At 35.7% G+C, this 14,111-nt stretch overlaps 1 protein-coding gene across 9 annotated transcripts in view; it reads left to right on the plus strand.

Annotated features, from left to right (window-relative positions):
• The window catches only part of kif13a (kinesin family member 13A), an 84,578-nt gene that overhangs the window by 46,237 nt on the left and 24,230 nt on the right, over positions 1 to 14,111 (plus strand). For all 9 annotated transcript variants that reach the window (XM_062980682.1, XM_062980680.1, XM_062980681.1 and 6 more), the window contains exons 14-25: positions 470 to 600; positions 3,678 to 3,764; positions 4,324 to 4,490; positions 5,011 to 5,221; positions 6,728 to 6,890; positions 8,762 to 8,902; positions 9,548 to 9,694; positions 10,564 to 10,728; positions 11,173 to 11,346; positions 11,887 to 12,038; positions 13,148 to 13,280; positions 13,379 to 13,525. In XM_062980682.1, the coding sequence (XP_062836752.1) occupies positions 470 to 600; positions 3,678 to 3,764; positions 4,324 to 4,490; positions 5,011 to 5,221; positions 6,728 to 6,890; positions 8,762 to 8,902; positions 9,548 to 9,694; positions 10,564 to 10,728; positions 11,173 to 11,346; positions 11,887 to 12,038; positions 13,148 to 13,280; positions 13,379 to 13,525 (1,818 nt within the window). The remainder of the gene's footprint in view (positions 1 to 469; positions 601 to 3,677; positions 3,765 to 4,323; positions 4,491 to 5,010; positions 5,222 to 6,727; positions 6,891 to 8,761; positions 8,903 to 9,547; positions 9,695 to 10,563; positions 10,729 to 11,172; positions 11,347 to 11,886; positions 12,039 to 13,147; positions 13,281 to 13,378; positions 13,526 to 14,111) is intronic.

The following is a 14,111-nucleotide window of genomic DNA, read 5'->3' on the forward strand; positions in this document are numbered from 1 at the left end:
GAGTCTTTCTGTGCCTTCAGTATAATGAAATGGTGTGCTAAACTGATGAGGAACTTAGTAGACCTTACATTCTTGGCAAAGTTTGATTTCCAGGTTTCAGTGATGCCTATTATTTACTTCCTTATGTTAGGAATTCAGGGTCATCCTTTTGTGTGCCATGATTGGCATATTTTGTAGGAGAAAAGACATACTGTTAGATCCTCTGATAATAGCTAAAAGATATAGTGTACATAGACATCTAAGGCCAGGAGTCATGCCATCTGATTCCTTGGTGTTTTTTCTGCCCACTCTTGGGTACTTACACTGTTGGCTCCAGTACTTGGTGCCCACAGCTTTCTGGAATACCAGTTCCCTCCTCCCATTTAGTTTAAAGCTCTCCTGGTCAGGTTTAGCAAATACATTTTTGTAAGTAAATCTGTCTTTGAGTTTGTAGAAGAAACTGGTCTTATTTTTGTTCTGTCTCACCCAGGACCACACTAGGGTTGGTGCCGACACCTCACAGGACATACAGCTGTTTGGGATCGGGATCCAGCCAGAGCACTGTGAAATAGACATTGCTCCAGATGGAGAAGTTACTCTCTCGCCAAAAGAAAATGCAAGGTAAAAACAACTATAAAACTAATTTTGATTTACAAAAGATCACTCTGGCTAACAGTCTGTTAAGGATATATGGGTGTATAAATTTCACCTATAAAGGCATTTGTGCCTTTTAGGGCCAAAGGTACCCTGATTTACTGAATAGTCTCTGAAGCCACTTTCATGACCATTCCATATTTTGGGTGGAGTTGACAAGATCCCAGAATCATCAAGCCATTCTCTGGTGAAATGATTACATTAGCACTGAGATCTGCTAGAGTCCTTCAAAGGTCTCAGCACTACATTATGGCTGTATGGGTATAACCGGGCATTTCTGTGATCCTTCCCACAAAGCACAGAAAGGAGCTTTAAAGACTGTTCAGTAAGTTGTGTATGTGTAGAACCACATGAGGACCTACTATGCTGCACTGAGTCATATAGGATTGTGGCATCTGGCCTCTCATAATCAAAAGTTTCTCTACACAAATCTGTGATATAATGATGCATCCTGCTTTGCAATACTCTTGATACATCAACACACAAGCACCTCAGCTGGCAACTATATTTTAATTCAGTGTTTTGGCTAATGTTTTTTCTAACTGTTTCTCTTTTAAAATTCTGAAGGCCATTAAGTTTTAATTATTTAATTAAGGTTAGTTATTGTGCCTAATTGTTGCATGAAATCTTGAATACAGGAAATCTGTTTCATTTTACATGGTGATAATACTACAATTGAGAACTTCTGGATTTGCTATTCTTTTTATCTAACTTAATTGTGCTTCATTTAACATTTAACACTTGTTTCCCCTTCGTTATATTTTAATCTTTTTGAAATCAGAAACATAGTGGAGAAATACTATTAAAACATTTTCCTGTTTAAATTATTTGTCTTGGCTTCATTTTTGAGACTTGCCAGTTTAACAAACGTGTAGAAATTGCCGCTGCTTGTCCCACATTTTTTTATTTTCTGTGAGGTATGCTTTACTATGGTTTACTGAAATGTTGTGGACTTAAGAATACAGAATTCCAAACAGATGGTATTAACTGTTGATGTGGTAGGATTACATTATTTGGAATTAGTCATTTTTGACTGGCAAGAACAAAGAAGCATGGTACTGGAAAAAACTTATAACTAAATAGGATTTGTTTTCTTTGTGCTGCATCCAAAATTCCTAAATAGGCACAAGCCTTGTTGCCAGAGTTACAACTGGCAACAAATTGACTCATTTCATTGCTAATTCAAATAGGAATCTAAAATAAATTGTGATATGGAAATGAATTAAAATGTTCCATGTGGTTATTTACGGCATCTGGATTTTTGTGAGCAGTGAGAAAAATACAACTATTTAAAAGGTATATTTCTGAGAAGATTAGATACAAAAGATTTATTTGTTTTCATGGGTTTTTTTTGGCACATACAAAGTATTTTCCACTAAAACAGATTTTTTTCAAAGTGTATTAACATATTTTATTTTAAACTATAAGATCTACTTCTTCCATTAAAGTAATTTGATTCTGGTAGAATTTGTATAACCGAGGAAGTGGCATATGTATGTATCTTATTAAAAAGGTTTTGACCAAGTTTGTACAGACTGCTTACAATGAACAGCCTGTGACCTAATTACTTAAATGTATGTGCTGTATGCTACATTGATAAAATAGAAGACCTGTCTCCCTTGCTCACAGCAAGGAGGTGCTGCAGCAATAGTTGTTGTTTGTCGGTAGCAATCAGCCTCTTGTGACATACAGTATTCATGAGTTAACAAAGACTCCACATTTGTTTGTTTTTGCTTCATGCATGTTTTAATTTGTGAAGGCAGGAAAACTAGATCAGTGTTTCCTCTACTGTTCAATTAACAATGCTGAATTTTTAAAAATCTTCTCCATCTAATTAATGGATAAACTCATTAATTTATTCTGAAGTGGGGAACAGACAAGTTTAAGCAAAGGGAAAACATGTCAACATGCTGTAAGATCCAAAAGCAATGATAAATGAACAAAAGTGACAGGAAATATGACAGATTCTCCTGGGCACTTGTGAAGCCATGATAATGGTGATTGTAGCATTTTGGGAACTCATATAATCAAACTGAAATGGAAAATGGTAAGAAGATGGCTTGTTTCTCCTCTCAGAATTTCTCATGCTTCTCTACAGACTTTCAACTCACACTATGAGATCAGTGGAATTAAGAGTTAGGCCTAGTGGATACATAACATTTGATTGGGGTGCAGAATTGTTTCCTGTGCACACTTCAATATTTTATAGGGCTTGGATGGTCCATGAAGCATAATATGTCTTGGAGAACATAACCTTTTAGAGAAGAGCCAAAAAAAACCCCTTTAGAGCAGAATCTCTTCTTGTAGTATACAACCAAATATAATTATACTAGGCAATGGTTCCAGTTGTTAGACTGAATAACCAACAATCTCTGATCTGTCAGGATAAACAGAGATTTGCCAGTGAATAAAAAAACAGAAGAGATTTGGAAGTGTTTTTAATTCAGTGCCCAGCAGGTACTCTCCCATAAAACAACTAGTTTCATATCATACACTCAAGAGACAAAAATGAAGTAGACTTTGATGGAAATAACATATTTGGTTTACTCACAACTATCAAATAACTTTGAGATGGTTCCCTATGCTAGCCAGCCAGGGCATCTTTCTTGCAACAAAACAGCTATCAACAGGTCACATAGTCAAAAGGAAAGAGAGAAAAAAGCATGTGGTCTGCAAAAACCATAAAGTAAAAGAAGCTGCACATCAGAACATACAAGAAACAGTAAGCAACAAGATCCTAGACAGATTGCTAGAGAAGGCTTGATGTCATCTCCAACAATACAGACTTGTTCTATCTCAAATATACATTCATTTTAGTAAAAAAAAATTCTGTAACATAATTCCAAGAAGTCATGGCACATTGCATATCCTCCAACTAGACCCAATGTCAGTATTAACCAGTGGGAAGGAAGGAATGGACTTACCTCTGTATTTCTGTCTTTAAGTACAACCCCTGTGATCTGAAATGAATAAGAGTATGTAGCAGATTTTAGTTTTAAAAAATCCTATCATCTGAGAAATTGAACACTGTGTTTTCTTTGTAGATCCTGTGTAAATGGCACATTGGTATATTCTATAACACAACTTTGGCATGGAGATAGAATCTTATGGGGAAACAACCACTTTTTTAGGTAATTTTTACTTATATTTTCCTGACTTATTTATTGAACTATGTTAATAGTGAATAATTTTATGGCATGTGAAAATCTATATAGCTTTAACAAAGAGGTCCGTGCATATGACAGTTCAGAATTGGGAAAAATCAAAGTTCCTAATCTTATGAGGAATAAGTGTAAACTACGTCAAACCTGCCTAGACTTTTAAGAAGTCTAACTCAATAATTGTGTTGCTGAAAGATTCTTTTTTTTCCGAATTATCATCATATTCCTGTAAAGAGGAAAACCATCTTACTTTGCCCTAGTTTACTGTTAGCTACCTTCCTTATCCCTGTTTCCTTATAGCATCTAGCAGTTCAGTAAGCCTTGCATTTAAAACAAAAGGTTTATTTCTGAGCAAGAGAAAGGCCCTAAATTGGCTAAGCGTACTCATCTTAATAACTTGTGTAAGAATTAAAAACTATTTGAATCTTTAGCATGTTTCTTTTATCTAAACAGTTATTCTTTTTCTACCCTGTGTTTTTGTGCATCTACCAAGAGCTTTAATAAATAGTTTAATAAATGTTTTAAATAGAATTAATCTACCTAAGAGAAAGAGGCGGGATTGGTTGAAAGATTCTGAAAAAGAAATGCTGTTAGCAGAACACGATTTCGATGCAGCTAGTGAAGCTTCTTCAGAACCAGACTACAACTATGAATTTGCACAGATGGAAGTTATAATGAAGACACTAAATAGTAATGGTAAGGAAGTAATGATTCAGGGCTGCTGAAAATGCCTTACAACAGCATAGATTTCTCTGTTAATTAATAATGATGATTTATTGATTGATTAGTTTCTCTTAGCAATAGAGGAATATGAAATAAATTCTATTGTTTACTTGTAGTTGTTTTCATTCTGATAGACTGATCCTAAGTATCTTTCCTTGGAAGTAAAACTCAGAATTTTGCATGGTTTATTTCTCATTAAGTAGGCTTTGGACTGAAGTTTTAATCTTGTTACTTTTGTCACTATTTTGCAAAAACTCTACTCATGTGAATCTTCATAAACTTCTTAAATCACCTTTTTTTCAATGTTTCCTTCACTCTTTTTTATATCACATGTGTGATAAAGGTACATTAGATATTAGAAAAGAGACAGAATGTGGGATTGTGTTCTTGTGTGTTTTAGAAACAACAAAGCTAAAGTATGCTACTATATCAGCAACATAACAGCAAAAGAAGATAATAAATCCTAAGGTGTTGAGACTTCCTTTCTGCTTAGATCCAGTACAAAATGTGGTCCAGGTCTTGGAGAAACAATACTTGGAAGAGAAGCGTAGTGCTTTAGAAGAGCAGAGGATTATGTATGAGCGTGAACTAGAACAACTCCGCCAGCAACTCTCTCCAGAAAGGCGATATCAGCATTGCAGTGACAGACTGTCAGATGTTGTCCAGACTACTCAGCAGAAAGTGAATCTCTGGTCAGAAGAGAGGTGAGAACAATGGCGATTTGTTCAAATGATGAACGATGGGACAGAAGTTGAATAATGGAGAAAGATATGATCAATGGTGCTTTCCTAAAATCCAGGACACATGAATCTCTAATAGCTTGGCGATATCTACTATAACTATAATTTAGATCTACCAGATACCTGCCTGGGTGGTATCCTGATGAAAGGCCTCAAGTTTACTTGTAGAGGTATGTTTTTGAGGCTTAATTGGCTGGAACAAATAGAACAAATGCCACATTAAATGTTAACAGGGTAGATACTTGAGTTCTCCACTAGAAAAACTGAAAGCGTGTTTTCATTCATTGTAAAATGTTATTTGCACCCACTACATTATGTTCTTCAATTATGCAATTGTAAACAAATACCAATATATGAATACAAGCACAAACTTAGTCATAAAACATACCGTCCAGTTTGATCCTATCATAAGTAATACAGTAATATACTGGAGTATCCATTATTGTTGCATTGTTAATTCAGCACAGGAAACAAGCTGGAAAGAGATTCAGGAATTGTATATAAGTATTGACTATTCTCTTTGATAGCCTGGTGCAATGGGTACTCATTTGACCAACCATGTCTGCCAAATGGAGAAAAGTGGGCTTTTTTATGCCCTTTATTGATCCTACTATGCATACTGGAATTAGATTTAACTGAGCCTTCAGAGTTTGAAGAAGCAGTATGAAGTTAGTGGAAGTATGAAATGCTGACGTAAGTGGTTGGTCAGAAATAAGAGCTCTGGGCAGGTGTTTGAGATTAAAATTGACTTTGAGTTGTTTGTAAGGATTATTTTTCTTTGAAATTGAAGGACTTTGAGTTATGTACATATGAGTGAATTAATGATTTAAAGAAAACAACATTTGCATTTAAGGCAGATTTTTATCTAATCTACTCTTTAAAAGGGTAGCATGTAACCTAAATCTTGAAATATTGAATGGCATATTAATTCTGTATGACCAAATCTGAGCTGCTTTGTACAACGTATCCAGAGCTCTTCTAGTCAAGTAGCAAAATGCTAAAAATCTTTGCTATTTATGATGTCTGGAACTGTTTTCATTTTTCAAAATGGGAGAAATAGATCTTCAGTTAAATGAAATTCTATTCTATTATTTTTTGGAAAAAAAATACTTCAGAATCACAGTCTATCACATAGTTTTGTTTAGACGTTCTTTATTGTGTTCTGTTTTTATAGGATAGCATCTCGTGTTGTTGCTTTCTTGACATGACAGTTGTATTCACAGGTGTTAGCAGAGATGCAAAATAGATACCACCCACAGATAGAGTTGATGTTGTGACAAAGGATTCTTATGTCTACAATTATCTTTCACTGAAAATATTGGGTGCAGTTATTTTAAACTTTTAAAAGCAAAATTCTAATCCTGAGATTTAGTTCATATCCTTCCAGTGAGAACACACACACACACACACAAAGAAATTGATCTTTTCAATCTAGAATACTATATCACAGTATTTATTTTGGCTCTCCAGGGATGAGTTATTTCGCCAGAGTCTTGCAAAACTGAGAGAACAAATAGTTAAAGCCAATACTCTAGTAAGAGAAGCAAACTTCTTGGCTGAAGAAATGAGCAAGCTGACGGATTATCAAGTTACACTGCAGATCCCTGCTGCTAATCTGAGTGCCAATAGGAAGGTAAGAAAACTGGTAATTAGTGGTATTTTGTATAAACCCTTAACAGAAACAAGTTGTTTGGATTCAGAAATAGATTTAAGATAAAGGATGAGAAAGAGTTGGGCACATAAAAAGTTGGAGTCAAATAATGAACAAAATCTGGCTACCAGTATTTTAAAAAATTCTAAGATCAGGACAGTAAATAAAAAACAACACTTAGAAAACAGAGGCATTCCAGACAAGAAACAATCAGGGCCAGATACCAACTCCCAACAAAGGATTCCCCCAGGCAGAAAACAGCCAGACTTCGAAGCTGCAAGGCCATTCAGTGCTAATCAAGGTGGCCAATTGCAACATTCACACTTGCCTCAAACAGACAAGAGTTCTTCCACCCGCCCTGGGCACTCCACAGGTATATAAACCTCACTTGCCTAGTTTTCAACAGACCTCACAACCTCTGAGGATGCCTGCCATAGATGTGAGTGAAACGTTAGGAGAGAATGTTTCTGGAACATGGCCACACAGCCCGGAAAACTCACAGCAACCCATCAAATATTTTTTATTTTATTTAAAACTATTCTATATTAGCTCTCAGGGGCTCCCAAGGCAACAAATAAATAAAAATTAGCTAAAAGATTAGAGATAAAAACATTTTTTTAAAATATATAAAATATTTCTGGTTTTTTCTGTATCAGTTAGCGTGTACAATCTTTATGTGTACACCAACAGTAGAAAGACAGCATTCTTTTCTGTGCTGTTTTCATATATGCAGAGACAGGTGTGGTTTAGTTTTCTGCTGATAAAATACTAGCCTTTATTTTAAAAAATATAATTCTGGTTTTACTTTTGTAGGACTAATGTCTAAATGATACACATAGCAAGGGGACATGGTGGATCTTTCACAGACTTAAAACTTTCATTGACAGCTGGGATATTATTTGTTTGAACCATGGATACCTTCATTTTGCAGAGGGCAGAAAGCTAGTATTCTAGAGTCACCGCTTTTTTTCAGCTGATATGCTGTTTTTATACACAAGCAGGTCTTGTTCCTTATCAAAGAAGTCATGTACCTCTATGTGTGAAGGTGGCAGTAGGTGGACCTGGTGTGAAATAGCCAAACACAGCCCATGGGAGACTGCTGGGGAATAGAGTGTATCAAAGGGCAGGGGCATGACTCTCTAAGATTCAGGCAAGGTTTTGAACTGACACTGGCAAGGTGAAGTTGACATGGGCTCAACTCTTGGCTGAGTTGAGACCCTCATGACTCCAGTGCCCTCATCCTTTTGACAACTCCATTGCTGGTACTCAATGCGAACCTCTGAGGCTAAACTTCAGGTGCTTCCAAAGACACCTGCTCTAATGGTCTTTGTCGTAATCCAATCTGTCAGCCCCATGAGGCCCAAGAATTATTTACCGGTTGCTGCTTTACACCCTGTTCTTTTTCCCACTTACCTTTTCTAGTGGCAAGCATGGTTCTTCCCACTTTATCAAATTGAAACTCCATTTTCCTCTCTTCCTCCACTTTGTGGTCATTCTCTAATCCCCTCCTGGCAGCCATTTTCAGCTTCCCATTACAATTCGGCATTTTGACCCAAGTTTTCCTAATGGGCATTACTTCAGGACATTATCACTACAAAGCAATAATAAACCTTAAGATAGTTATGTAAAGTGTGTAAGGTTAGATAACAAGTAAATAAGAGTGATGTGTAGCATCACTGATGAATGGGCTGCAGTGTTGTAGCTGCCATTGAACTGGGCAATTAGATGCCATTGCTGAATGTTGGACAAATAATAATAGGCATATGTGTTACATTGTATTCTAGAACTTAAGTTGAAAAAAATAAAACTTTTTAAAAAACGTGTTTTAAGTTCATTTTCCTTTCTTTCTTCAGAGAGGTGCAATAGTAAGTGAACCTGCTATTCAAGCAAGAAGAAAGGGGAAAGGCACTCAAGTGTGGACCATTGAAAAGCTAGAGAATAAATTAATTGATATGAGAGATCTCTATCAAGAATGGAAAGAGAATGCCCATGAGGTACTGAATCAGTTTTTCAGTGTGGCTAAAGTGTTCTTTCCCAATACTCTCCTTTGAAAAAGAGCATATTTCTGCAAATCCTATTTACTAAAATCTCATGTTAATAAGGAAATCTCTGTCAGACTGCATTGTCAGTTATAATTTACTTATGTTAGTTGATTATCTTGTTGTAATTTAATGTCAATATACACCTTTGAGAATAATCTAAACATTAGTGTGTCCCTGGTAATGAGTTCCTTCCAAGCAACCATGTGTTCAGTTGTTTAAAATTAATAAACATGTTTTGTAACTTATTGTCAGCATATTACTCTTTCTAATGTAAAATGTAGTGCTTGCATTTAAAAACAGCATGGCAGGTTCGTTATTTATGTCTTCAATATGTAATGATATATGTATATGTATATAGTCTTTGCCTTAATTATTTTGAAATGGAATAAGCTTGTGATCCTTTTAACGGATAATTTTCAATAGACTATAAAGATGGATTATTTCTCTCTTTGTATTTTTGCCTTTATTTCACTTGCTTTGTAGAGGTTAGGTTAGAAACCTAAATGTGACATTACAGGACGTATTTTATAATATTCAGTATAATGTGTATGCATGTTGTATCATTTATGTTTTTGATTTTTTTTTCTTTTTAAAAAGATGAGACTTACTGGAAAAAGAGGTGACCCCTTTTATGAAGCACAAGAAAATCACAACTTAATTGGTGTAGCAAATGTATTTTTGGAGTGCCTTTTCTGTGATGTTAAACTTCAGTATGCCGTGCCAATTATTAGCCAGCAGGGAGAGGTAAGGTTTTAGGTCTCTGATATCTGGCTTAATTTGGTTTATGAAGGTGACACTTTGCCATAAATAGTTTGTGTGTTTCAGTGGAAGGATTTGTGTTAAGTTAGGGAGCTGCTGTTTGCCTGCCTTATTTTGATTGCTACAGTTGTATCTTCAGGGAGCTTATGTAGTGTTTTATGTAGTATAATAGTTTGTAATGGTTTTATTGGTTTTAACTTTTAATACTCCCATGTTTAATTCTATTTTAGTGCTTATATTTCTTAGGTATTAATGTATGCATTTAATTGTTTTAAGCATTGTTAGTGACTTTTTGTCTCTTTTAAGAGAGAGAAAGTGGTATGATGATGATGGTGATAAAAATTAAAATGATAGCACTTGGTAGCAGAAATACAAACCATTGATTCTAATAGTTTCTGAATAGCTAATAGATAACAGGAGGTGACCCCACATGAAGCTTGGGAACAAAGAGACAACTTGTGTACAACAGAGCAAAGGAGACTATACTGGAGCTGTTGAGGCTAATCAACTAATTCAGTTTCCCTTCATTCTCCAACCAGTGCTTAAGTACCCTTCATATTGAAGGAGATCAAAAATGAAAGGCTCTTAAAGATTATTTAGAAGGATGGTTTTGTGTCTTCCGTTTTATTTCTAGATATGTAAATGTTAGTCTAACAAACACATTGGAATTGTACTCCTTATAGTTCTGGCTCCTATATGTAAGTTGGTTGGTTCCAAGAATGATTTGCAGTTTTTTGTGTGCATTTTTTTTTTCATTCATTTTCTGAAGGTCCAGTTGTATGTGTGTATCTGTTTGGGACACTTACGCTGTACAGTGCATCAAGGCCTTACATCTTAATATTTCTGTAATGCAGGTTGCAGGGCGCCTGCATGTTGAAGTGATGCGTATTACTGGTGCTGTCCCAGAACGGGTTGTGGAGGGAGATGACTCTTCTGAAAACTCCAGTGAAAGTGGAAGCATAGAAATCATGGACAACAACGGAGAAATTATTCACAGGCCGAAAAAACTCACTTGCAGGGTTAGGGCAATACTATATTTCCTTAATATTATAGAAACATCAGATGTAGTAGTACAATATTCTATGCTGTTTTCATATTTTACATTAATAGTAAATGCTTCTGTAACTGGTCTAGTTTTCATCTGTGCTTGCATGAACTTTCAAATATGTTTTCCTCAGAGAACATCTCTGCTTGTAATACTGTTGTTACCCTCAGTAACAGTTTTAGGGGGGAAATCCATTTGGCAAATTAAGTCAACAAAATGAACCTTTGTTTAAGAAAATTAAGAATTCAAAGCTGGAGAAGTTGCAGAAGATGAATTGTTTGTTTTTACAAATACCAGTACATATGTTAAAAATATTTTTTGTTTGTTTATGAGCCATTTACTCTGTTTTGTAACCCAATACTCTATTTATGAAAATATATTATAAACATGACAGTATACTGAATTTGATTTTCTCCAGGTAATAATTAAAGAAGCAACAGGACTACCACTAAATCTCTCAAACTTTGTGTTCTGTCAATATACCTTCTGGGATCAATGTGAGTCAACTGTTGCTGCACCAGTTGTTGATCCTGATGTGCCTTCGCCTGTAAGCAAAGATGCTCACTTTACAGTGACTTTTTCCCATTGCAAGGTAATTTTGTTCATCTTTCAATGACTGTAGACACATAATTAAATGCCTAATGAGATAACTTGGACATACTTTTTGTGGTGCATATATACGTTTATTGTACACATAGCTGGAAAGTAATTTTATACCCAAGATTTTTAATAGTTTTGTGCATAAGACAAAGTTTGCATACATTGATCCATCGGCAAGCAAAGGTGTCGCTATCTCAGCCACCCATGTTGCCAATTTTGGGTTTTGTAACATTTTGGATTTTGGAATTCCAGATAAGTGATGCTCAACCTGCATTAAGTTTTGATCATATGTGGCAGAATAACTGAGATTAGTAATGATATGACAGATATATGGACAACATTCCATGAAATCATAATGGCACTGTATGAACATTCATATGAACTAATTTGTGGTATTATCTTTCTCCATTGAGAGAAAGGTTATATTTTAATTCTACAGTATTAGCACAAATATCTTAACATTTAAACATGCAGTCAGTGTTTGTTTTTGCAACAGAAACAGTAAAATGGGGGTTATTTACACTATTTTTAGGATTATGTGGTGAATGTAACAGAAGAATTTCTGGAGTTCATTGCTGATGGAGCACTTGCCATTGAGGTTTGGGGTCACAGATGTGCTGGAAATGGCAGTTCAATATGGGAGGTGGATACTCTTCATGCAAAAACCAGAACTTTGAGAGACAGGTATCTCTACATCATTTCATCTTCATGGCAATGAAGCCTCATCAGTACCAAGCCACTCATTCAGTAAAAGAAAGAGTAGATGTGAGAGTGGTGAACTGGGAAAGAGGAAAAGTGTGGTTGTGGTTGGCATGGGAATCTGAAATATAAGAGAGACAAAGGGACATGTCTGTGAGAAAGAATTTATATGAGACTAGCTGTGCCCGGCCATGCATTGCTGTGGCGAAATATGGTGGTATGGGAAATAGTCAAGATAATGCAGTTCAAAGCAGATAAAATAAGATTATAAATGGGTTATATAGCTGTGTGGAAGGGCCTTGAGTCTACATTGCCTGAATATATTGCACAAGATTTCCCTAGCCTAAAATGATACATTTTAATATATTGGGTTTATGGTTCCCGTCCCCTTGATCTGGTCATGTAAGTGTGATTTATTGTTATAATTGTATTATTTTACTTTGTTTAATGATGTGTATTATGTTGTTATGTAATGTTTGTGTTGCTTTTATGACTGTAAACCGCCCTGAGTCCCATCCGGGAGATAGGGCGGTATATAAATAAAGTTTTATTATTGTTGTTGTTGTTGTTGTTATTATTATTATTATTATATAATCCAATTAAAATCAGATAATCTGTATCTTATAGGCAGTGTGGAAGAGGCCTAAGTGAGGCCTAACTCTCCCTGTCCCCTGGGCTGAGTGGGTTGCTAGGAGACCAAGTGGGCGGAGCTTAGCCTTCTAACTGGCAGCAATTGAATAAAAACAATTATTCCTCTCCCTCTAATTAGGACTTTATTTTTCTTTTCTTTTTGTTGTATGAACGTAGAGGCATGGATGAGGGGTTGTGCTGCCAAGTTTAGTGTTTCTGGGATGTGTAGTTTTGTTTTGTCCTAGGCCGAAATTTCATTACCCTTTTATATATATAGATAGTGTCAGAGGGGGAGAAGAAAATGAACGGAAAGAAATAATTCTTTACATAGTCTGTTGATTGGGATGCAAGAGATTTCTGTGCCTTAGAACTTTCCAGCCAGTCAGTTGAACCGAGTAAAGGAAATGCTTTTAGAAATTTTCCATTGAGCATTCATGTTAACTTAGTTTTTGGGTTGTGTTCAGATGGAATGAAGTAACACGCCGGATAGAAATGTGGGTTTCAATTCAAGAACTGAATGAAATGGGGGATTATATGGCTGTGGAGCTTCACCATGCAAAGGATGTAAACACAGGAGGTGTTTTCCAACTTAGACAGGTACAGTGGATTTTTCTGTTCTTAGGGAAAAAAACAATCCTAACATTCTAGTAAATGTTTACATTATTTTATGTTTTCTCCTCTGCTTATTGAATCAGGGCCATTCTCGTAGAGTTCAAGTGTCGGTTAAACCTGTGCAACATTCAGGAACATTGCCACTTATGGTGGAAGCCATTCTGTCTGTCTCCATTGGCTGTGTGACTGCCAGATCAACCAAGCTGCAACGGGGTTTGGATAGTTACCAGGTAAAAAAACTTTAGTTTAAATTATTGAATTATTGCAGTGTGGTGCAAGATTGATTTCTAAAACTACATAGTTTGGAATCTATGTGCACTGTAAGTTATACTTGGATGATGGTTTTCTTAAGAACTGTTAGCCAAAATAACTAAATAAAATGTCAATTCTAGACTCAGCATCATGTTGAGTATCAAATATCAGAGGAAAGCAGCTACCACTTTCCTCAAGCTGTGCTTGTTGACCTTCTAGACACATCTGGTTGGCCCTGAGAAAGAGAAATCATAGTAGGTGATGCTTTAACATGCCAGCAGCATTCTCATGTCCCTTAATTTTGTATATTTGAAGCTATTTGAAGGAGACTAGAAAAAGTATGCCAGAAATTGGAACTGTATTTGTATTCATTGGCTACATTTATTTCCTTTCTGAGAACTCCAAGGATATTAGGTATACGCAGAATTTTTCTAAATAAAATTTAGAAAATTTCCAAAATGAAGCATACTGTTTGCCTTCAAACATTTTGGTCAAACTAATGTAAAGCAAGTTGAGCTACGTGAAACAAACACATCTGATTTGGCAAGCATAGCCTGACTAGAC

Source organism: Anolis carolinensis, chromosome 4, assembly GCF_035594765.1.
Source record: "Anolis carolinensis isolate JA03-04 chromosome 4, rAnoCar3.1.pri, whole genome shotgun sequence".
NCBI lineage: Eukaryota > Metazoa > Chordata > Lepidosauria > Squamata > Dactyloidae > Anolis > Anolis carolinensis.